Source organism: Scatophagus argus, chromosome 3 (assembly GCF_020382885.2).
Source record: "Scatophagus argus isolate fScaArg1 chromosome 3, fScaArg1.pri, whole genome shotgun sequence".
Lineage (NCBI taxonomy): Eukaryota > Metazoa > Chordata > Actinopteri > Scatophagidae > Scatophagus > Scatophagus argus.
The window spans coordinates 26263892-26289423 of record NC_058495.1 but is presented as its reverse complement, the minus strand read 5'-3'; the positions used below and the strand labels follow the sequence as shown (position 1 = coordinate 26289423).

General features: G+C 47.1%; 2 protein-coding genes across 5 annotated transcripts in view; one reads left to right on the top strand and one right to left on the bottom strand.

The window, feature by feature from the left end:
• Positions 1–25532, top strand: part of LOC124057033 (nuclear factor 7, ovary-like) — a 546992-nt gene that overhangs the window by 424198 nt on the left and 97262 nt on the right. The window lies entirely within an intron of this gene.
• On the bottom strand, positions 159–25319 carry LOC124057028 (serine/threonine-protein kinase 4-like). Of its 4 annotated transcripts, none has more exons than XR_006843049.1 (12): positions 24605–25313; positions 20028–20108; positions 18971–19099; positions 17873–17987; positions 17617–17781; positions 17318–17485; positions 17023–17160; positions 16777–16908; positions 16121–16319; positions 9254–9405; positions 922–5957; positions 159–742 (listed from the first exon to the last, which is right to left on the bottom strand). XR_006843049.1 is itself a non-coding variant. In XM_046385095.1 (11 exons), the coding sequence occupies exons 1-11, from the start codon at positions 24646–24648 to the stop codon at positions 5799–5801; spliced, it is 1479 nt and encodes a 492-aa protein (XP_046241051.1). In that variant the 5' UTR covers positions 24649–25319; the 3' UTR covers positions 159–5798. The 4 variants fall into 4 exon arrangements, 2 of the variants coding, with proteins under 2 accessions (XP_046241051.1, XP_046241050.1); XR_006843050.1 differs by having other exon boundaries at positions 159–1784; positions 2045–5957; XM_046385095.1 differs by having other exon boundaries at positions 159–5957; positions 9257–9405; positions 24605–25319.

Sequence of the window (25532 nt, the reverse complement as noted above, 5' to 3'; positions counted from 1 at the left end):
CAGTACCCACACTACTCAGTACCCACAGTACCCACACTACTGCACTACTCAGTACCCACAGTACTGCACTACTCAGTACCCACAGTACTCAGTACCCACAGTACTGCACTACTCAGTACCCCACAAAAAGATTTCAAAGGTAGTGCATCAGAAAGTACCTTCATACTGCAGCGGTCCTCTTCACTGTCCTCTGGACAGACAGATTACAGGTCTTTCCAGTCTGGACTTTTGTGTGACTCGTGTGTTTTTTTAAAAAGTAAAAGTACATGATTTGAAGTCCCGCAACACTGAAGGTCCAGCGAGGAGCTAAATGCTCATCAGTTTACTGTGTAGATGCTTATTAGCAGCATGCTAACCGCTGAGGCTGATGGGAATCAGGATTCGTCCTGAGGGGAACATTAAGTATCACGTGAGCCTTCCAGTAGTTGGTGAGATATTTCAGTCCGGACTGAAGAGGTGGACGGATGGACGGATGGACGGACTTTGCTGTCCACAGAGCTGTGCTGTTAGCTAACTACAGCACCTGCAGCGTCAGAGGCTTCCTGTCGTCGAGCTCGTGGGAAACGTCCTCCGAGTTTACCGCGCGATGGATCACGGCTGTCAAAGTGTCAGACGAGATCATCCGCGAGACCACAACACGTGTCACGTCTTTCACTTCACTGTCATCTGCTCACAGCTTCTCCTCCTCTTGTCTCCTCTTTGTCTCTGATCAGGTCACCTTCACGGCTACAGACAAAACAATCTGAAACAACAATATACTGTAAACATTCTGCCCGGCGTTTATTTATGATCCACGCAGTCACAACTTTTACTTGAGTAAAAGTACTAATAAAACACTGGAAAAAGACTTCATTACATGTAAAAGTACCGCACGTACTTTTTTACTTCTACAAAGTACAAATTGTTAACACTAACAGGTACCTGAAGTATCGCGAGGAAAAGCCGCAGTAGGAAAAAGACCCCAGTGAGTTAAACCACATGAAGTTTATCACATGAGGTTATTAACGTTACGGTGCTTCGGTTCAGAAGAAACCTGAGCAGTGGGACTCGTTCTACACGGGGTTTAGATGGCGAGTCTCAGGGGTCTGATCACCTGTACTGAGACGAAGAGGAAACATGACTCTTCATCATCAGCTGTGCAGAAAAGCGCCAAAACCTTCCTGCTTGGTCTGAAGGACAAGCAGGAGGGAAACTTCGTGAGCGTCTCCACAAGACAAACGACATTAAGACGTTTTCTGCAGCTTGTGTTTCACATAATGGACGGATGGATGGACGGATGCAGGTTCGCTTCCTGTCTGAGGGCATTAAAGATGAAGTTAACGCAGCCTGAGGCTCCATCAGGACGAGCCGGAAGTGAAAGCAGCTCACAAAAGGTGAAAAACAAGAAACTCGGCACAATAAAGTTTCTGATGTTCCTCCGCCCGAAACACTTCAGTACTTGTGTCTTCATCACGAGGAGACAAAGTGTGTGAGACCTGCAGGCTGTGGGGAAAGAAAGGTTTCATTTTGTCTGAAGAAAATTCCAGAGTTTCCATTAATGCATGTTGACAGAGAAATAAATAAATGTTAACTGTTAAAACATAAAGAGACGGTGAGCATGTTTCCATCTGCGTCGTGATACAGAAAGAAAATAGTTCCTGCATGAACCTCCTCACAAGCAGCTCTGTGGATCCACTTCTCAGGTTATCAGGTGTGTTTTAAGGCTCTTTGAGCATCACAGGTGAAGTTTCGTCCACCTCCAGAGAAGGCAGACGTTTACAGCCGATAACCTCCAAAACCAAACCCTGTGGATGGACAAACGGCACCGCAGGTGAGAGGAAAGACGTAAACAAAAACACGCAACGTTCATCTTAAAACGCAACATCAGCCGTCTTTACCTCCAGCTGATCATAACAACCATCACACACCTGATTTAACTTCCTGTTTGGTTTTCCGTTCATGTTTAAGAGGTCAAATTCAGCTGTGAGCTGCCAGGTGTGTGTGTGTGTGCGCGCGCGCCACCTGAGGCTCAGGTGTTAACAGACCGATGACGAAGGCAACTTACTCTGAAGGGGCAGTGAAAACGAGTGTGTTCTTCCTGTAGGTCCCTTCGTACAGTTTGTCTGCGTCTTAACGTCACCTTGAGTGTTCAGGTGAAAACCTTCTGACAGGCTGTGAGGCGGCTGAAGCACCTCGACGAGGCCTCAACGTCCTTCTGTCCTCAAATACGAACACGTCCTCCAGTAACGTCATGGACACTTTAAATAAAAACACTGAAACTATTACCAGGAACACACACACACACACACACACACACACACACACGTCTTTATTTTGGATTGAGAGAAACAGCAGACCCCAGATCAGATTCGTGGCCAGCTGATTAAAAATTCATCTCTTCTATTTTGGTTACCTGAAGTCTGGACGCGGTGGAAAACGAGCAGAAGTTCGAGTGTGTCTGACGGATGCGATGGGACGAGTTCAGCCGCTGTGACCTCCAGTCGATCCTGACGAAGGCCGAAGAGGAAGACTCGTTTCAAAAACACAGAAACACAAGCTGCACCTTCTCCGCTTCTTTCTCTCCACAGAAATCCACTTCCTGTGTCAGCTGCTTTGGGTGTTTCGTCGCGTTTCGCCTTCACCAGACTTTTATCACTTCGTTTATTTTTGCTTTTGGCTTGGCTGTCTGTCGGCCTGATCCCGCTGTGGATGGTCGTACTTTTAACGAAGTACTTGTGGGCTACTTGAGTACATTTGAAGTACTTTAAAGTCTCGCACAGTCAAACCTGAAATGTGTTTGTCCTTCGGCTGAACGTCTGAGCTTCACTGACGCCATCAGGCCGTTTCCACATTCACCTGCTCCGGAAAAGTCCTGAACGTTTCTATTGTTAAAGTGTAGAAACAGAAAGTGAACTTTTGCTTTTCATGTATTTATTTATTACACAAACAAAAACAAATAGAACACACAGTAAACCAAAGATCGGCGATAAAAACGTCTGCACGACGTCCACTGCATATTTTAAGGCAAAAAGTGAACAAAACAGGAAGTCCAGTGAACAGCAGACAAAACAAACGTCTGAGAAACACGAACACTGTGAGCGCAGCTAAAACACGACCAGTGATAAAACACCTGAAACAAAGGTCAAAGGTCTCTGAGCTGTGAAATAAATTAAATCACGTGAGCAGCCTGAACGACGACGAATCCGCTCGCATCCTCCGAACGTTTCAGCAGGACTTAAGACTAATTTTATTCTTTCAGCAGATCGGAGGCGTGAGGCGTTTGTGTGACTGAAACGTCCTGTTCAGGAACAACCCTTTCAGAAGAACAAACTAAAACCCAGGGGCCTCGTCACGAAACATCCCGACATCCTCCCGTCTCGCTTTGGGAAGACGTTTGCTCACCTAACTGAGTCTTCGTCACGAGGAAGTTCAAAGGAAACCGTAACAGTTGGAGAGGCCAGCGGTGACGTTAGCCTGTTAGCTTCACCTCCACCGACTCCATTAGCTAACACGTGAGGAGAGACAGCCGTTGTCATGGATACAGGCGGTCTCCCACACAGTACACACACAGACAGAGGGGGGGGCAGCGATGACGATGGGACAGCAGTTTCTGTAACGAGGCCCCCGGAAGCTTGCAGCACAGTTTAATGTCTTCTGTTTGTTCTGGCAAACTGTTCTCCAGTTTGTGCTAAAAGCTCAGACATTTAAAAGTGGTTTGTGTTAAAACTGACTCTAAAACTGTTCAGTTTGCGTGCACAAACGTCTCCAGTGATTACGACTTCCGACCTCCAACCGTAACTTCACCGTCAGCACCAAAGAGCTCGAGTTTCCAACAGTCGAGCTGCGTTATTTCCCTTTTCTCATCCAGCAGAACATCACATCAGATCGCTGCAGCAAATCCAAAATAAAAAGGCAAGAAGAATCAGATTAAAATCCCTTTTGCTTTGCTTGTAACACAACAGAAACACTGGAAACGAAATCCGAGTCGTGCACACGTTCGGTTTCTGCTCAGGAACACCCGACCGGCTCTGACCTCTGCTGACAGCAGTTTCATATTCAGAGTAATAACTTAACGACAAGTTTCTGAACCCGCCGGCTCATCGGATTCATCACAATATACAGAAATCCTCAGCGGTGCTCAGACGCCCAAACTATCTCCAGTCGCCTGCTGTCGTTACTTTACACCCCTGAGGAGCTTTAGGACCTGAGAAGCTGGTTTCCATTCGGACCCTGCGATCCAAAGTAAACCGTCACTTAAAACTGTCATATAAAAATAGAAATCCTCCCTCGTGGTTTGTGCTGGATGTGTCGGCGACCGCGTGGCCGAGCCGCGGCGAGGAATGTTAGAAGTTGGTCTTTCAGGGTGAGAACTGGTTTGGTCCGCTGAACCACATCAAACTAATAAATCAGGAAACGAAAGCTGAGTTGGATCCTCCTCATCAGCGGGTCCACTCAGCTCGTCGGGTTTGGAAGAAGAAGAAAAAGATGCTGGACGCTCAAACAAAAACCCAAACGAATCGCGACGAGGGGAGTCCAAATGTTCTCATTAAAACTTTGTGCTTCATTAACTTTCACCTATCGGAAATTTACAGTTCAAGATCAATCAACCACAGAGTAATCAATACCAGAGCTGAGGTGGGAGTCATCAGTGATTTAAAAATAACAATTAGAGGAACAACAAATGAACTCCTGAATGTCTGAGAGTTTCTAAGAGACGTCGATGTGTGTGTGGGTTAGCTGCGAGGCTAACAGAACGAATGCTAACAGCTGTAACATAAAACCCGCTTTCACAGGAAAAGTTTGACTTATTAACAAAAGGTGCACAACAATAAACACTTCAAATGTCTTTCTGTCTCGTTCATCTGAAACAGGGCTCATTTTAAACTCTAAATATGAACGTTTGCCTGTTACGAAGGGAGGACGTCAACGCTGCAGTCACATCCATCAAGACGAAGTGAATGAGCTGCCCGACTTTAACAAACATCAAACCAAACTTCACGGTGAGGAACATTTAAAGCTGCAGGCTCAAATGTCGACGAGAAAATCACTCGAATAAAAATTTTGTTGAGTTTGGTCCGACATACTGATTTGATTTTCTTATCCAACACTCAAACGTGATGAACTGTGACAACATGTACCAGATTAGAGAGTTTGTTACCTTACGTTTTTAAACGAGGAACCTTCTGGATGTTCCTGCTAACCGATGAAGAGGTCATCGTGTTGACAGGAAACACAGGCTTCGTTCACATGTGCTCTTCAGACTTGGATCTGTGTTTTCACAGCACGCAGCTTTAAACTGACCCACATATCGGAACAAAAGAGGTCGCGTCCTGAAACCGCGTTCAGGACCAGGGAAGGGAAGAGGACCGCGAGCAGGACAACTGAAAAGCCCAGCAGCTTCAGCATTTACCATCGAGGACAGGAAACGCTTGAGGAGTTGACTGACGAGTACCTACGCTGAACAGTCAGCAGTTAAGACGCTGTTGTACCACAGGATTAAGAAAAATAACAAAAGCTGAAGGCACCTGAGGGCCTTTCAGCCAATCATCAGTGTGGCTTAAAAAACAAACAAAGAAACTCCAGAAACGACTTGAGGTTATCTCAGGAAGGCAAAATAAAGGCGACACAAAAATAAACAGCTCTGTTCTTCCTCAGCAGGTTGACATCGAGTGAGGCTCATCTGAAGTCCTCACAGTTTTTCCAGGTCCCGACGTCACATCCGACTGTGACGGCGTTCATTATTCTGGACGGACCTCAGCAGCTGCGAGCGGCGAACTGATAGAACATCCAGCTGTGGCCGCGGGGAGCTCAGGTCCTTCTCAGAAGTTCTGCTGCCGTCGTTTCTTGGCCTCGATGGCGTCCAGGATGGGCTGCCTCTTGGCCTGGTAGCGCTGACGGATCTCCTCGATCTCCTGCTCCATCTGAGGGTCCAGGGAGGCCAGACGCAGGCGCAGCTCCTCCACCGACCACGTGCTCACCTGCACACAGACACCTTTAGTCTCGTCTGTCGTCTAATACATCAACCACACAAAGCAGCACAGAAGGGACGCCGTTACACGGCGTCTGGGTGCGACTGTACTTCATACGATAAGCTTCATGATACTCACTGGTGTCCCGCGAGGCCGTTCTGACTGGCGCCTGCTACACCGTCCACCAAAATCAATACACAATATCTAATAATAACAGCAATCATCAATACCTTTTGGACACTTCAGAAATTTGATGTTAAACTTTATTTTACATTTTAACCATCTTCATACAGCCATCACATTACGCTCTGTGATGGCTGTGGGACTGCTTTTCTGCGTCTGACTCGTGTCACTGATCATGAAGGTCACCCCTCTAACCTGACAGTTTGGTGTTGATGATTTTGGTGTTTTTACTGTTGTGTTTCAGACTTTTATTTTTTGAAATCCATGCATCGACTGCCTACTGGGTTTACAATTTATAAAATAAAACTAATTGGTTCGCATCTGAACTGCTAACTGAGATCCCTCGGGTGCAGTGAGTTTGCTGATAAACCTCCAACAGGCACTCGCTTGAATCCTGCCAACTCGTTTCAGAGTGAGTTACAAATTCACGGCCTCAGAGACCTCGCGGTGTTTGAAAAAGCTCGTAAAGTCCCTCCTGCAGCGTCTGAGCCACGTGGAAATGAGAGGTTTGTATCTCAGGACTGGATATGAAGCCAGTTAGGCTTCTGGACCCGTGAGTCCTCTTCCTTGTGGTTACAATCCTGTGCAGGTTTTCACGACTTCAGGCTCAAAGATCAATCGGTGCCGAGTCCATTAATGGACACTTAAGGAAATCTTTACTGCAACCTAAAAATATCTGGCACGCAGTGAAAATAAAGGCGCCTGCTAAGGGAATCCATCTGAGCAGCCTTAAAGGCTTCATCTACTGACATTTATTCAATCTGTGCTGTAGGCCTCACATAGGGGCCTGATGCCTCCTTTAGCTCCTCCCCGGGGGGCTCCTGCTCTCAGCTCTTACCAGCAGCACTCCGCTCTCCGGCTATTTATTACCTACAATCAATGGAGCTAAAATAACACCGGCGTCCGAGTCCACTAGACGGATAACCGTGAAGAGGGAACACAAGGTCCTCCAACTGGACTACACCAGGGTCAAAGTACAGCAGACACCGAAAGGTCTGAGCTTCAGACCAACATGCAGTGCGAATCACAGCCTGTGACGGCTCACGATGGCTTACAGGAAAAACAGCAGACAGACAGACAGACAGACAGACATAAGTGACAGAACTCTGACCTCACGGATCACAGAGCACAAGAGGATTACAGCTGCAGCTCGTCAATTATTCATAATCATACATGAGCATTTAATAGCACCTTCAACCTGAAGGCGGGGACGCCACAGTCCACAACAAAATAAACCCAACAAATAAAATCAGCCAGCAAGGAGGAAACCAGATGAGGATTTTCAGCCTGTGAATTACGTTTATGCGACAATGAAAATAACTGTTAGCCGCAGGCCTAAAAATGTCTTTGTGTCCACTGGAATCTACTGCAGCTGCTGCGAATCCAAGCTGACTCCTGATGTGGTCCACAGACACTTCGTATCTGCAGGGACGAGCGCCTGACACCCGCCGCCGCCTTCTTTTTGGTGCGTTTACCGGCTGGGCTCAAACTGCTGTTGACAAATGTGTTCAGGGCTTGCTGGGACTTCCTGTCACATGCGCCCTGAAGGCGGTTAACTACCAATCGGTGACAGAACATGTGAGTGATGGGGGGCAGTCTGAACCTGCAGCCCGAGTCTCCCTCAGTCTGTAGATTCTTTATGACAGGATGATGTTCGTCTCGACTGTCTTCAGTGTGGATTACGTGTTTTTACTTCTCCATCTCAGAGTCTTCATTAAGTTTATTTTTTACTGTATCACTTAATTGTTCCTGCACTGTGGGTTTTTACTTATTACTTATTAAGATACAGAAATCTTTATGTCTTATTAATGTTCCTGGCTTTATTGTTGCTGCGTCTTGCATTCGCGTTCTTCTTCATGTGCAAACGCACCAGCAGCTTTTCCAGTTTGTCTGCATGCAAACGCACAGTGACGGCAAAGGCATTCGCTTCAGTTCAGCTGAAAGAAAGACGCTTTCCGAGCAAAGAGGACGGACGGAAGAAAGGAGTCGAGGGGGAGGAAAAAAGGAAAGCAATAAGGGAAGAATAAAAATAGAGAAAAGAGGAGAGGAAAGAGCGATTGATGGAGGCTGGTTGTTCTGCGTCTGCTTGTCGTGAATAATGCAGCCGAGTGCTGCCGCAACACGCCAGCACGCCGCGCTCAGGCGGCTCCAGCACGAGCCGCAGATACAGGCAGCAAATATTAGACAAGACAGCTTAATACGAGCTTAGAACAACACGCAAAGTGGACTGAATGTGACAGCGTTGTAAAAAGTGTGATCAAAGTCAATGAGGAATAACTGCACTAACAGCACATCAGGAAGCAAAACACAAAAATAGCACCGCAAACGGATCTAAAATTAAACGGCTTCAGCATGAAGCCGTCAGGCAGCCGCCTCAAAGTATTAAAGATCCCAGAAGACATGAGCTTTTTATCTTCATGTCTGAAGCTGCACTGGAACCATGAGTCCACCCAACAGCCGGATACTCAGTAATGCAGTAATACACACAGACGCTGTGTTTTACTGCACTGCTCGTAACAGTCACTGTCTTAACCATCACGTTGTCTCGCTAAAGGACATTTAAGCAGGACAAAAGGCTGCTGCTGGAATGAAATATTAACTATGTGACCTTTGCACACGAGGTGGCGGCTCGTCCAGCCCACCTGCTCAGCCTCTCCTGTCCCATGTGCTGCAGAGGACACCTGGACAACAAAGCTTCAGCTTCTCACACAGCAACCACGAGGTCGAGTGTAAATGCCTTCATATCAGCCTGTGTGTGTGTGTGTGTGTGTGTGTGTGTGTGTGTGTGCGCGCGCGTGTGTGTGCGTTTGAAGGTAGTACACTAACACAAAGTGACAGGTAACCGCTGGCGGACCCTGATTCCCACTCTCGTTCTCCTGGATCTTTAATACTCTGAGCGTGAAAACACACACACACACACACACAGATTTGACTCCAGCACCCTGTCAGATTAAATGGGAGTAATGCATATTTCCATTTTTATATATTAAGTGCTATATTTCCTAGCTTCTTTCCTGTTCTGTGACAGTAAAGTGAATATCTTTGAGCTGAGGTCAAAACAGATACACACACACACACACACACACACACACACACACACACACACACAGCTTCTAACTCACCACCTGCAGATCTCCATCAGCGAGCAGTTTGCGGTTGTCTGCGTTGTTTTCTCCTCGTCCTCCTCCATCATTGTGACTGTTGGCCTCCTTCTCTTTCTGCTCAAAGTACTCCAGGAAGGACGGCTTGGCTGGCTGCATCGTCTCGTCTCTCCCTGTGAGGACAGCAGAGACGCTCAGACGTATTCACAGCTAAGGCCCAAACACACACAGACAAGACAAAACTCGTTTTGTACGCCCGACAAGTTTGAGAGACGCCGCATGAAGCCGCTGAAGTGCGGCCCCAGCTGTGCGGAGACGTCCTGCTGCTGTCCCCGAAGGAGGACGCCGGCTCAGGTGGATCCAATACTGATGAGGTAATAAAAGGTTCTCTGTGTTCAAACATGGAAGATATTTTACCTTCAACTGCATCTGTGAAATACTTCTTAGCATCATTTTCACACACTTCTCTTCACCTGCTCAGCACATATTTGTGTTTTTATGACAAATCGTATCACCATAGCAACACTGAACAACATTATCGCTCAGGCAGATTCCCCTCATGTCGTGTGTCAGTGCTGAAAGCATGTTGGCAAACTCCCTTCAACCAAAAGATCAGGAAACTAAAATGAATGCCAGCAGGCGTCAGCTGAGTCCTCAGGACCCACAGGGTGCTGCTCTTCCCCCGTCAGGGACCACTGAGACACATAAATGTGCCCTGACCCGATACAACCGATCATCAACACCACATCTTCCCTGGGCCAAGTGCTGAGATCTGTGAAGCCCCCCGAGTGTTTCCAAGTTGCTGTCGCAAAAACGACCACATCTCGTTCATTCAAAACAAAATGAGTGGAGCGAATCACCGATCGGATTCACAGCTTTAATCAGCTGCTGCGGCGTTTCCACCACGTCGAGCCGCACTGTGGACGGAGGGAAAACAGGTGGCGTTTCCTGTCGAGTCGGACCGCACGCTGTATGACGTAAGAAACATCTCGCTCTTCCCAGCTTTGCTCAGGTTTGACAGCAAAGTCCTCTGATAGGCCACTGAGGAATCTGATGTCATATCAGCAGGAAATTAGAGCCGTTTCATGCATCAGTGTGGCATTAAAACAAATTTATTGTCAATAATCAGGTTACATAAATGGACAGGGAATAAGTGGATCAACAGAGGCATAAATTTTGATCCAGCAGGTTGTGTAGCTTTCACATTAGACAGGTTGAGGGCACTTAAAGGCTTTCATTGGCTGAAGGGAAGGAAATCGGTCCTGTTTGCAGAGTTCAGACTGTACATTGAGCCAAATCTCAGGAGGTGAGAAGCTTTCAATATCTTTTTCATGGACACTTCAGCAGCGCAGATGTTTGCCAAGTCACGATTGCCTACACACACACACACACACACACACACACACACACACACACACACACACACACACACACACACTCAAACAGGGCGGTGATGCAGCGAATCTCTTCAGGTGCACACTCACTTCGTCACCTAAATGAAATCAAAGGTACACAAACTGAAGGCTACAAACGTGACCACTGGTGGTCACAAACTGCTTAATACAACTTAACCCATCTGTTGTCGACACCTTTTATTTGTCAGCTGTGTGTATTCTTGGCTCCATAGCGGTGATTCAGTCCCTGGCATGTCATCGCTGGTCTCACATGCTGCTTTGGAGTTTGTTTTCGTCCGAGCACAAGCCCAGTGGTCCTCCTGACTGTGAAATAATTAACGGCTCTTTGCTCCACATTTCTGCGTCACTGTTGCACTGTTTTTTCTCTCGACATAATCAGATGAAACGTGGTCAGGCCAGGATCGAACATCTCTTTTGATTCCAGTTTGGTGTCTCGTGTTGTGGGGGAACTTTTCCAATTATGTGAGCGGTCAAAGACTCTTTCCAACAGCGCGGCCTATAAACCGAGACCTGCTGTGCCGACCCCGTGTTTCCTCTGCTGTTACACGTCTTCATGTCATCCTCATATCTTCTGTCGCACGCTGCTCTCATTACTGCGCCGACTGCATCGGCGTCACACAGCTTCACGAGGAAACTTTAAGGTGCGTAAAGCCCACGCGGTTGTTAAGGCGAGTTCATCCATGTTGTTAAAATGAGCATGCGGAGATCTTTTTGTTCTCACGGTCCCCGACTTAGGAAAGCTCCTTCTTCTACAAACGAGACACCAGCACATGTTGGACTGCTTGGTATTTAAATGGGTTCACGCTTCACGTGAGGTTCTGGTACACGACTTTTCACTTTAAATGTCGGCCTGAGGACATCACAGAGCGCTCTGACAAACATCGGGGGCACTTGATCTGCTCGACCTTACATGGTACGGGTTTTAATGTAGCTTAGTCTAAATGTTTTAAGACACCCACCAGGAACAGTTTAAATGAAGCACACTGTTGGGCAGACACTCAAAGCCACTTCAGCCACATGTGGTCTGAATCCCATCCGTGTAGCTGAGAGACACCTGCCTTTTGATGCCTTTTGATGCCTTTTTAAAAATATTCACATTTGGTGGCTGAAACAAATAAAACTCAAACAGTTGGTGAAATGACAAACTGAGTGAAGTGAAGTGAAGTGGAAGAAAACAGATGAAGCTGCGTGAATACTTTCACTTTTCCCAGCTTGTGACACAAAAATGAGATGAGCTGACGGCGGCTCCAAAAGTCACGAGGGTCGACTCAAATTTGTGATTTGTGATTTTACCAGCCGATTCTCCTCTCTGTAATGACGGGTCTCATTCAGGCCTTCGTCCACCAGACGGTCAGGACTGCAGGACGAGAGAAGCGCTGGAGTCTTTTTACTGGAAGCAACAGGACGCAAAGCATTTAAGTGCAGCTCGATTAATTATCATATTTAAGTCATCATACACAGGAAGCTCATTGGGGCAAAAGGAACAAAAAGTACATAAACTAAGAAGACACTCAGGGGATGCAGACGTCCACCATCAGTCCACTCTGTTATGATACGCACATCTGTAACCGCTGCACGTCTGGACGTATTCCTGTCCGTGTCTGAAGCCTCTTCTTCTTATTTTTCCGTGTTGGGAGATGTTTCTGGGCGCCACTCTTCGGGCAGTGGGCGCAGGGTATGAAAAGGCAGAGACCAGGTTCCGTCTCCGTCTCTGTCCCCTGCTCGGTCCGAGTCCTGGATGTATAAGAATCTGCGGGTGTCTGACGTTCACTTTGTCCGAACTGACACAAAATCCACGAGGTGTCGCCTGGCTGCAGGGGCGTGTGGAGGTGTGGGAGTGTTTATCTGAGCTTTACTGCAGTGAAACAAGCAGAAAAGATGTTTTATTTCTGTGATTCACCGTCGGTCATTGACGCTCTGCTCTTCCTTCACTGAAAGCCACCTCTGAGCCAACATGCATCCCAATCAATGAGGGGGAAAAATGATTTGTGTGCTTCGCCCTGTGACTCGAATCCACTCCAAAATTTAACAGCTTCTTCCTCGACCCGTGATACTCTCTTCCAAGACGTTTCAGGAAAATCAGGCCAGGAGTTTCTCTGCAATCCTGCTGACAATCAGACAAACAAGCACACCAACCGGACTGAAAACACGACCTCCTTGGCGGAGGTAATGAACAGCAATAAAAAACGAGTCCGACATCACTGTTGGTCACCAGCTGACAGGCCCATTATTCAGCTCTCTCTGCTCGGCTGTGCTTCTCACGGCCAATCGGATCAGATCAGACGGGGACTGGACACCAGGCTTGTGTTTACTGCAGTTAAAAAGTCTGAATGTTAAAGTTGGCAGAACTTTGCAGGTTTGAAATGAAGGCTCAGATGCAGCTGGCTTTGGGGGCGGACGTGTTCACCCAGAAGAACGACTGGTGTCAGCTGAACTCATAAACACCGAACAGAAGCCTCTTAACCCCAGCAGCATTAAGGCTTTGGTCCACAGCCTCCAAACCACACTGAACGTAAACCACAAGTTTAGGAGAGGAAAGCTTGTCCACAGTTAGGACTTAAAGTGAAGGCTGAACCTCAGTGGACTCCAGAGGGGAGCTGCCATCTGCTCCTTCCCCTTAAACAAAATTAAACTTTAACAAAGCAAAGAGGAGCTGAGCAGGTACAGAGGGTTATTAAATCTTTTTAAGCCGAACACATTTAGACTCGTGTGTGTGCAAAATTCACCTCGCCGTTTGTACTTCAGTCATAAGAACGTGCACACTGAAGACGGTTTTATGGCAGAGCGTTAAGCATCTGAAGCTTAGAGAACATTGTTAAGGCTGGCAGAGATGGAAAAGTCCATTTAAATAATTCACTTATGTCAGCATAATTTTTCCATCTGCATGCGTCTCAAACAACAAATGGAAAGTCTGAGTCTCACTTCAGGCTGCCTGTTAGAGAGAGCCAGCAGCAGAAGAGGTGAGACACAACTGATCCACGTCTTGTCTTTCACTGCTGGACGACAAACTACAGACTGAAACAAAAAAAACCTAAAACAGAAGCTTAACAGTCTGGAATTCGTCTGAGTTTAAAACACGTTGACAGAGCAGAAGTGACACTCAGGCTGACCATACGATGCACATCACGATACTGTCAGCTATCAGTCCACAGTCCTGCGCGTTTACTGACTGCAGCACGCAGGCTGGACTTGAAACGCATTTCACTGCGCCTGCATGAAATGCAGCAATTCCACGCTGGATGACCTAAATCCAGAGAATCAGTCACGTAATCCCAAAGTGAACCAGCGACATGTTTGCAACAAGCGTTCTGGTGAGTAACTTCAGACGTCCGACTGCGACAGAGTCTGGGATGTGGTGTGGAGAGACGAGGGCGACCGAGAGGTTTCCATCATGGATTCCACTGAGTGACGGTCAGAGGCTAATCAGTGCAAATTAAAGGGCTTTTTATTATTCGGTTCCATTAGGGAGGATCAATATCTGATCTAGTATCTCTTCTCAATCCTCAAGGCCCCCTGAGCATCCGACTGTGGTCATTCATCTATGACACACACACACACACACAGATACAACTTTGCAGAAAAGTACTTAGAACAGACACACACTCAGACCAAACACACAGCTGAAGGGTACTGAGGTACTAATGTAATTCTGAAGTCTAAAATGTTCCTGTGTTAATGCGGTTTGAACTGCCAGCCGTGGGGATCCATACTAACGCAATAGCAGGACATCAGGCAGGAGACAGTGTGAGTGTGTGTGTGAGAGTGTGTGTGTGTACATCTCTCTGCACGTCCACGTGTTCGGCCTGTAATCTCTCATAGTTATACTGTAAATCCAATGTGTGTGTGCCTGTGCATGTGTCTGTCTGTACAATCCACCTTCTTGTACGTGTTCATCGCTCAGGTGTTCAGCCCACCTGTGTGCTGGTCCTCATTACAGCAGACGATTCTGACTGCTGCAGCAGGACTCAGCAGGACATCCTGACTAATTCCTGTCAGTGGACACTGCTGCTGCTGCAGGACTCTCTGCTGCAGGACTCCCGCAGCACAGACATGAAAATCACTTGTTGTGGTGTTGGAGCTGTAATATTGCAACATCAGCCTCCACAGTAACTGTGCTTTGATCAGCCCAGCCCAGCGTGCTGCAGGGTCTCACTGGGGTTAACTCTCACACACAAAAACAAATACATAAAACACACCCACAGACTGCCAGCAGCTCCGAGGTCCAGCTCTTATGGAGACGCCTTCCAGAAATCACCCGATGCATCCAACGCTTACGACTCCCACACTGCGAAAAGCCTCCAGCAAACTGCAGCAGACGGCGACAAAGCCGCCGGCCCCTCAGCTGCTCCTCACTGTGGCCCTCAGGACCACCGCTGGGCTACTGATCGTTCAGGTAGTTACTGCCAGCGTTTTCACACGTCAGGAGCTCCTCATGAAACGTCACGTGACCACATCGTATTTACCAGGTGTTTGCACTGCACCAATGAACGTCCCTGTGACCTTTAAATCGTGAAAGTCAGAGTTTGTTCTTCCAGAAGCTGCTGCTGCCAGCTGCTTCAGTGCTGCTGCGAGCTCATTACTGCACCGTCTTCAGATAACTCAGTTCCTTTTGCTGTGATAACACGCTAATTTATCCTATCTCAAAATAACAAGCTTTTTATTTCGAGAAGTCACGTGATGTCGACTCTATCTTTATTTATGCTGATATTTTCTGCATTGTGCATTTTGCATCTTTTGCCTTTTTGTTTTGACTTTATAAGTTGTGCTCCTGAGTATCCTGCTTCTGCTTCATCTGTCAAACCACTCTGTAAACTGTTTGTAAAGATGCTATATAAATTATTATTCTACTTATTATTATTATTATTATTCCTGCTTGTCATTTTTAGCAGAGGTCAGGAGCACCTGGACAGCACAGGTGGCGTCTCGACTGATGACTGATGACATGACTGATCGGCTTCATTCCTGCTTATTGACATTATTCCTGCGGACACCTCAGTGATCACGCAGTTCAGAGGGGAGTCAGTCTGTCCGTCACGTCCTCAGTGTGATGGACAGACTGCGCCCTCTAGTGGATGAAAAGTCTACAGCTGCACCTGTCAGGAAGACGAACACATGGTCGCACAGCACAAAGATCTTTATGAAGAGACAAAATGTTTCGTGTCAGTGATGTGGAGCAGCTCTGCACTGAGTCGCTCTGATTAAGATCACTGAACTCGGTTTTGATTGGCTGTCTGACCCAAGGCCAGTTCAAACTGGATTTCAGCCCAGCCTCACTGAGCACAGTGTTTGTCAGCAGGTTCCCCATCAGCTGTTTCCTCTTACACTTTCTCCAGTAAAGTTTTCACTTTCTTCCCCTGGAAACCAGTTCCTCTTCTTCCTGTCAGATGTGACGATGTGTGTGTGTGTGCAGAACGTCTGAACACGCACACACCTGCTCAGGATTCACTCGTTACGTTAACTGAGCGGCTCTTACTTTTCATGGTGCCAGCTTCCTCCTCATCCTCATCGTCGGAGTTGATGACCATGGTGCCCAGCTGTGACTGCATGGTTCCCGTGTCGTCGTGCTCGATCATGGTCCGCGCCGTGCCGCCGAGTGATCCCGCGGCCCGGATGGTTCCCGAGTCGCCTGTTCCTGCCCGCACCATCGTCCCCTGGTCCACCTCATCGTCATCCTGAAACACACGGGCCGAAGGTCAAGCCTTTTCAAGGCGAGCGTCGTTTAAATGAACAAACTGAATGATGGGAGCTGCTTCTGCCCGGAGCACCAAACCCCAAAACACACAGATGCTGCTTCGCTTTTTACCGTTTCCCTTTAACCTTTCCGTTTTCATTTCATTTTTGTTGCTATTTGTGACAGTTTTGTTTTAATCTTTTCATATGCAGTCATTTCACTTTGCCTCGTCTCGCCTTGTTGATAATCTGTTACTTTAAACTGTTTGTTTTTTTAAAAATAAGAGCATTTCAAGTGAACTCATTGTGCTGCGTTCCTCTGCTGAGGTTTTAGGGTGGAGGCAGAAGAGTCTGAATGGAGATCAAAGTGCTCCGTTTCAGTCTCCACTTCAGCCCTGACGGCTTCTCCAGTCATTTGTTCTCGTCCTGTTTTATCACTGTGACTGTTGTCGTCTGTACCGAATTGTCGTCGTCCTCGGCGTCCTGCTCCCTCTGCTCCGCCTCCTCCTGCCTCTTCAGTTTGATCTCCATGGCGTCTGTGATCAGGGCTCTGAGGACGGAGTTCGGCTTGGATGACTTGATGAACGGATGCTGAAGAAAAGAGAGAAACAGAAAGAATGAAAACAATTAAACGTTGAAACTACCTACATATTGCTGTGGGTGAGACAGCTGTGCGCTCTGATTGGACGTCTTAAACTGTGTTACCTGTAACAGCTGTGTGGCCGTCGCTCTGTTTTCTGGGTTTTTCACCAAACACTGGCTGACAAAGTCCCGAAAGGACTGAGACCACAGATCAGGGTTCCTGAACGTTGGGGGAGGGTTGGTGGGAATCATGAAGATGGCCTGGAAGAGGAAACGTAATGTGGAGCACAAAGGACGAAGGTGAGCATTCAGCATTTTTGAGCATTTTGCCTCATTTTTCTCAAATTAATTTGCAGACTCGTCTGCAGATGCTGGACGAGCTGCATGCAGGTCCTCTTCTACACAAAGCCTCTCTCACCCTCATGGGATGAATGTCGGCGTAGGGAGGCTTCCCCTCGGCCATCTCGATCGCCGTTATCCCCAGAGACCAGATGTCAGCCACGCAGTTGTAGCCGATCTCCTGGATGACCTCGGGGGCCATCCAGAACGGCGTGCCGATGACCGTGTTTCGCTTCGCCATGGTGTCCTGAGGAAGAGACGGGGAGACAGAAAGAGACCATCACCTCCAAGCTGGACACCACAGAGTCTCACAGTGGAGAACACTGCTGTTGTTTCCCCTCTGGCATTCAGCATTTAACGTCTCGAGCCTCCACTCACTGTGAGCTGCCCGGCGACCCCGAAGTCGGCCAGTTTGGCCTGACCCTCAGTGTTCAGCAGGATGTTTCCCGCTTTGATGTCTCTGTGGATTTTTCTCATGAAGTGAAGATACTCCAGACCCTTCAGAGTGGACTGCACAATGGTGGCGATCTCGTCTTCCGTTAGCTACAAGACACACACACACACACAATGAGCTTTACTTACACACATACACTAATGCTCTTTACAAGCTGTGTGTGTGTGGTTTCAGTATTACCGTCTTGTTGCGTATTCGGATGATATCGGACACCGATCCGGCTCCGCAGTACTCCATAACGATCCACAGGTCAGTGTTTTTGAAGTAGCTGCCGTAGTACCGCACCACATGAGGACTGAACACACCAAACACAGCAAAGTGAGGACGAGTGTCGGACACTCAAACAGGTTCAGTCACATCACCAGCACTTTTTTAGCTCCTGATCGTTTCAAATAACACAACATTGTTTTCATGGGATGAAGGATTTCGGCCATCAGAGGTGTGCTGATGAGTTCACACTCGATTTGTGTCACTGGGACTTCGATTAGCTTCAGGTAAACTTTTGAAACATGTTTTTGCACTGAGACGGGAGTCTGGATTTTGTTCCCCATCACTTGACTACAGCAAGAAAAACTTGTTTCAGTGTTCATATGGAACAATTAATTAAAGACAGACTCGGAAAAACAGCCAACCCATCCTTTAATAATCCACTTCCTGTGGACCACCGATCACAGGTGAGCCGTCCTCTGCATTAATGACATGCGTGTTCATACTGCACACGTTAAAGCACACAGTTTTCAAGTTTCTCCAGACAGAAAAGTGAGGGATGTTTGTTGTTTAAAATGTTCAGTTTTACTTTGAAAATAACGCTAAGGGGGAGCTAGAAACAGCAACAAATCTCCAGGAAACACAGTGAAGCTGCAAGCTCCTCAGACCCACACGTGATTCATTTGTAAGACAGAACATCAACACACACTATGTAAACAAATCAAACTGGTTCAAAGTGAAAATGAAAGCTTGAAATATCTCTGCCTCCATTTGGACGATCTTTACATCAGTAACCGTGTATTGTTTCCTCTCATCAGCCATTTGGCCTTGAGAAGTGAGGGACGTTCACTTATGGGAAACTCCCCCAAAAACCCTGTGTGTGTGCGTGTGTGTGCGTGTGTGTGTTTGTTTGTTTTAACAAAGGTCTGCGATAATGTGCCATTCAGCGGATGCAGACCACCTCTGCAAAACATGAGTGGGAGAACTCAAAAACTGGAAAGTTTGGTGTCACCTCAGTGCTGCTGCTGTTACTGGTTACTGGCTGTTCCTGTTAAACACCTGTACACGTACCTGTTACACTGCTGCATGATGGAGATCTCCTTGATGATCTCTTGAAGATCAGACTCCACAGGAACTTGTTTAATGGCTACGATCTCCCCGGTCTCCTTGTAATGGGCTTTGAACACGCAGCCATACGACCTGCAGAGGCACACAGATTTAACATGCTGTCTTGGCTGTTTGAACCACTGGTTACGCATCAGGCAAGAGTACACACAGTACACACAGTACACACAGTACACAGTCAGTCTGCGGCACGTTAAGCCTGCTGAGTGCTGTTCTCTGTATTCCACTCTCCTCACTGCATGAAAACCAGACTTTCTGTCCTGAAACACCCTAAAGACCCCACTGACACCGACAGTTAATGTAGTACAGGAAGTCCACATTAGTCTGTACCAGAACCTGTCAGTATCAGATCCCTGGCAGCAGCCTGTTGCTCTAACACGGCACCAGTACAAGTACAAACTACACTGATAGAAAAAAAAGGTGATATTGTCTGTTTGCTTGGTGCTCCATTTAAGCCTTTGAATCACTTTATTCAAATCGATTTTGTTCAAAGATTCATTTTTCGGGTGAAGAAGTCTTAAGACATGACGACATCTGAGGGTTCGTTCACAAACCTCAGCAGAACCGTTTGGTACAGTCCTAAGAGGAACTAACGGCTATCAACTGTCAACTTCAGGTGTTCTTCTGAGTCTGTTCTCACCTGGCCAAATGAACTGAAAGGTAGAAAATGTTCAAAACAGCTCAACATGCAAAGAGCCCTGAACATCAGTCTGATTAACTGGACTCACTGGAGGGTCTTGAAGCAGTGCTGGCTGTTGGTTACAGCAGGAAGACACACACACACACGCACACACGCACGCACACACACAGCGTCAATCGGCCGCCCAGAACAGGAAGTGCGTTGAGAAACAGGATGTGAGGAGGCAGTGTTTATGTTGTTGGGCACCAGAGAGAGAGAAGAAACGAGGCAGAGGCCGACAGAACGAGTGTCAGAGACGACAGAGAGGAAGAGGAAATAAAAGTTTATTAACACCAACATTAAGAGGACATTTAAACGACTCACCCCTCGCCCAGCTTCTCCAGGACATCAAAGACTTCCTCTGGCTGCTTGGTGAGACTGTCCTCACTCAGCTTCTTCAGCTGTCTGCAAAGACACAAGGAGACACATGTAGGACGTGGAGACAGACAGCAGTGCTTCAAGGGAAAGACTTCACCGACGACTGACGGTTATCCTCGTTACCCAGTGACCCGCCACCAAAGGTCCTTGATTAATTGGCAGGCAAAATCTGGCCAATAAAATGTGAAAAGATGGTGACGAGTGTCTTGTTTGGACTTTTACGAACGATACAAAACTCCAGGAAAATCAGTTCAATCAACAAAAAGCAGCACATCTTCATTTGAGACCAGGAACCACAGAGAGTTTGGCATTTTTACTTAGAAAAATGGCAAAACCGAACTTCAGCTCGAACAACTAATTGGTTAATCAACCAACAGCACGTAGTAATTGATAGATCTTTGTTCATTAAGAGTTTCTATTTGGTCCTTGTCAGAAATAAGGAGAGCAACCAAAGTGAAACAAAGTGAGCACACAGAAGGAACTTCTCATCTTTCATCCATCATCCCAGTACTTAAATATTCTCACAACTACATCTGACCGAATCAGCCGAAGACCAGCTGAAAGTGATGAGCGAGTCTGCTGTGAAAGACACATGTTGTTTTATCCTGACAACAGTTTCCACAATCCACCTGGTTTCCCCTTTTTGACCGCTGGATACAGACCACTGCCCCCTGCTGGTACGGAGGCTTATTTTGTCTCAAGCAGAGGCAGAAGGTACGAGCTCACTGGCCGCCAGCTGTCCTTGTGGTGTGTTCAGGTGCAACTTTTTGGCCCCGACACAGGAGACCTGAGGGGTTCGACAGTTCTGTACTGTCTGTGTGGTGTGACTGGGGCTTAGTGAATGACAAAATCAGTTCACAAATACGTTTATAAAAGCTCTGTTCTATTTTCAGCACTCTGGAGAAACAAACAGCAAAATAAAAAACTTTTGTTTATCAGAAGGCCAACATTAATGGCAGCAACTGAAGCATCACCAGCAGCTTCTCTGGTCTCCAGAAAGTCGAGATCAGTCAGAACGAGACAGAATCACTCGTCCTTTGGTTGGCAGCCGTGAGCTGAGCTACAAAACGTCTCCAGATGTTTGATAAGTCGAGATGAAAATAGATCCAAATGTCCCAGATTGCGGCTTGTGATAAACCTTTTTTTAGGATAACTACAGGAAGGCGGAAGGAAACGTCAAATTAAGTAAATGTGAAATCAAAGCCCAGACTGCTGCTCAGCTCGTATCTGCTGTCTGGTTTCAGGAGCTGGTAACTGAGGGACTTTTGGGTTTATCTGTTTGGGTGTGGGTCAAAGAGGTTTTGTTGCATCAGCATTAAAGTCTTAGAGCGGAACAAATATCTGTCTTAGCACCCCAGGACGACCGGGGCGCCCCAGAAGTCTCACCTTTAACCCGATGACAGAGCTGCTTGTCACAAAACGCGTTTGATTGGCAGGAAAATTCACGATTAAAAGGGTTTGTTCATGCCTGATCATTTCAAAGAACTACTTTCCAATCAAAAGCCAGCTGGTCTGCTGCCTCACGGCTGACTTTGAAGCACCACATCGCGATAACCAAAGGCTCCCAACACAACACTGACGTGACAGTCAAACATCACAGCTTTGTCTGAAGGTAACAAACACTAACCAGCCGGCAACGCAGCCCGCCGTCTCAGCTGCTACTGGCCCATCACAGATACTCCGTCAGAAGCTGCTGCCCGCTTTGTGCCGATGAAAACTTACTATTACACAGAACATAATGCAGAAAAAGATGTTTGGGGTAAATTTCCAGCAAAGTTTATTGTTTCAGCTGTTGTTGGACTGCAAAAGATCCTGCCTCCATTACATGTTTTTGATTACACATGTGTTTATACACACACGCACACACACACAGCAGGTATCAGCTGATATTTCAGTGTTAGTCCCAAAAATATCCAGAGTCAGTCGGGTTCCTGCTCGGTGGTCTGTTGATAACAAAGTCACTTCTGCTTTCTTTAAAGCCTCGGGGCCAGACTTTAAACTGCCCAGAGCATCGAGCCCAAACCGCAGGAGCAGCAGAGAGCCGAGCGCCGACATGCTAATCTACCGTATCCCATAATCTGCACTTCATGTGGCCTCTGTGAACTGCTACCAGCGTCTGTGTGTGTCTGCTGCTGGATGTTTGCATTACTAAATATAAAACATCCCAATTTTCCCTTCTTTCTTTTCCCGAGTACTTTTGCTTAGCTTCCGGATTCCTGAGTCCACATTCAGTTCCACTAACTGCTGCTTATGATGTTGTTCTTCCATGACAGGTGGACTGGTTACGCAGGTAAAAAAAAATGGAAATTTAAATTGTTTTAGTTCAGCTGCAATTCACAGTCGAACTCCCACATCAGCCTACACGAGTCTCACATTCACCTAACAGAAAACTGAACAGTAAAAGCTTCTGTCGCTCGTCCGTGCTTCAGTCACAGTTTTGTGGTTTGTGGTCTTTTTCAGAGTCGGTTTGTAAAGTTCGCAGCCTGTCATGTTGCTCGAGCACGACGATGCAGTTAGAAAAGAGAAAGACTCGGGTCGACTCGGGTCCTTCTCGTTTCATGACTCAAATCGTGGACTTTAAGGAGAAGAAACGTGACGTCTAATCAACTGCCAGAGCAAAAACAGCGTTTATATTAGACGTGCATCCTGACTGGAGGAAACCGGCTCAGATGGAGGCCACTGAGATGTTTGTTGTCTGGTGTCTGATTGAACACGTATTAAGTCGTGAGGATTAACTCGGCTCATTAATCGACTTGTTCCTGCTCCAAACTATCGTCATTACGTCAACCTTTGAGGATCCACCATCAACAGACTTCTGAGTTCTGTTACAAAAGTGTGTGTTTAAGAAGAAGCTCTGAGGCATCGGTGCCCAAACTTATCCAAACCTGTTGACTCCCCAAACGAATTACAGCTCACAGGGTTAGGGTTAGGGCTAGGGGGTTAGGGTTAGGCTGAAGGCCTCGTGTTGGGCTGAGGCTGCTGACCGACGGAGTCACGGTCCCTTTCTCATTCGCTCATGAAAACAGTTTTGGTGGGCTGCTTCATGTGGTTTTCAGTATCTGAATAAACCTCCCTCAGCACAAACTGTGACACGAACCTCATGAGGAAACGCTGGACGGGTGAGCGTGCATGATAACGACGGGGCTCAGTGTTTTACCGCCAGCCGCCTGATGAGCGGGCAGAACAGGAAGTCCACAGTTCCTACTGTCAAACACAAAAAGCTGACAAACAAGACACCGGACTAAACAACAAACTCCAAGTGCTCCTCTGGTCACGTTCGTCAAACAAGACCGCAACAGAGGGTCAACACCTGCACGCTTCAGCGTTTCTCACAGGTGTGACAGCACAGGTCGAAACAACGACCACCTCAGCTACTGACCGTGTTAAACTGATCGTGAGAGGACACGCGTCCTGATCTATCGATTATCTTCACTAATGGCTGGTTTTCAAAACATCCCCAGACAACCAGTTACAACAGAATATTTATTATATATTTCTATATTAATATTTATATTTGAGAAGCTGGAGTCAGTTAACGTTTGGCACTCTGGCTTGAAAAATTACACTAACAATTAATGATTTATGTGAGTGTGTGCCAGTTAATCCTAGTAACCCTAACTGTTAGGATTACTGGTGGGAAACCCTCAGTTTAACACCTTCAAACGAGCCACCGACAGGATATGACAGTCAGTGTGTTGCGTTCGCGCTCTGGCATTAAACATCTGCAGTTCTGAATCAGGTTGTTTGCTCAGCTACTTATAACACCAATACAGGAAGAGCCCGGAGGTGACAGCTCAGTGACTCACACGTTCACCATGTACATCTGAAGCTACTGTGGAGTTTTTTAAACTCTTTCCAGTGGCCTCAGCTTTCTGCTGTGGGGTTTCCGACACCACAAACCAGTCAAAGCCAACACCAGTATCTGATGGGCCGGTGACTCAGTTAAACCTGTGGAGATTAGAGTCAAGATTTGCAAACAGAGTAAAGGCATTAAAGTGGATCAGCAGGGCTTTGACACTGACAAATCCCAGTGAGGCTGACACAACGGATCAAAACAGACGCTGATTATTCAATAAGACTCAGTAAGACTCGCGTGTGTGACAGGTTGTTGTCCACTCCTGCTTATTTACGTCCAGCAAAACGAACGGGACTCGAGACTGGACCTCAGAACCAGCTTGGATAAACACCTGGGAGTCAAACAAAATGTTGTGGTCCTGAGCCCAGCTTCAGGAGAGTCTGCCTCTCATTCACACAACAGCTAGGCTCGTGAGTTTATCTACAGGAGCCCAGAGGGTCAAATAAGTTCTGAGGATGTTTTCTTGACGTTTCACGTTTACATTCAATTCCCGTGAGCCGGTTACGTAATGTCACCTAACCTGCCCACAGGCACTAAGAGTCTAAGGCAGCAGCTGCAGGGCAGGTTTTCAGCCCAGCGCCGGCTAACTTCACCGAGGCTACGCTGATGACCGATGAGGGTGTCAGATAGCTCACACCGTCTGTTTTCACTCTTAGCATAGCGTTACCTGCGAGGGTGATTCCTCATCTGGACCTTGTCCTTATTCTCCATGTTGTCCTCTTCGGTACACTCGGGAGTCGTCTCAGTCCTCTGCAGTCAAACTTGAGCTTGTCAACGTTTCCAACTCGACACTCGGTTCTAACAGTGGGAGCTCACCGTCTGCTAGCGCGCTAACTGGCTAGCAGAGCAGCTAGCAGAGCAGCTAGCAGCGTCTGTTACAGCAGCGTCCCTGCCGCTGCCGTCTGGTAGCCGCCAAAAACACACCGTCTGCTTATCATTTTGTGAAACGAGCTTTACGCGGTGTACCGATTTCGCCCGGCTGCCGTATCCTCCCCGCTGGGATCATCCTCCTGCCGTGTCTGGACAACTTTGGACTTGTTTGACAAACCGCTTGGCAGTCGGCGGCAGTTAACATCCACTTGAGAAGAACCAGGAAGAGTCGCGAGGACTGAGCAGGAAGGCGGTCCGAACAAAGGCTGCAGTGCGGGACGCCAGCAGGAGGGGGCGCCAAACACACACACACACACACACACAGGAAACTCTTGATTTTTGAACTGAGAACATAAATGTCTCAATAAATACGTCTGTGTATTTCTTGTATACTAACTAATCAATGTAGTGTACATACAATACAGTAACTGCAGAAGAAGTGCTTGCATCTTCTGACAGCAAGAGGTATGAACCAAGAACGAGGCAACGCTTCCTACAGACTCAGATTTAGAAATGTACACATGTTGGGATGTCTTATTGTTGACGCCTGCCCAGCATTGTAAACACATATATATTGGTGTATTGTTATATTTTCACAGAAAAATATGATCCGAGTCAAAGTTAGTGTTTGTCATTTTTAAAGCAAACAACTACCATAAAACAGCACAGAATAAAAACAGTCTTACAGTACGACTCGTCTTGAATGCTCAGTACTGCACAGCCTG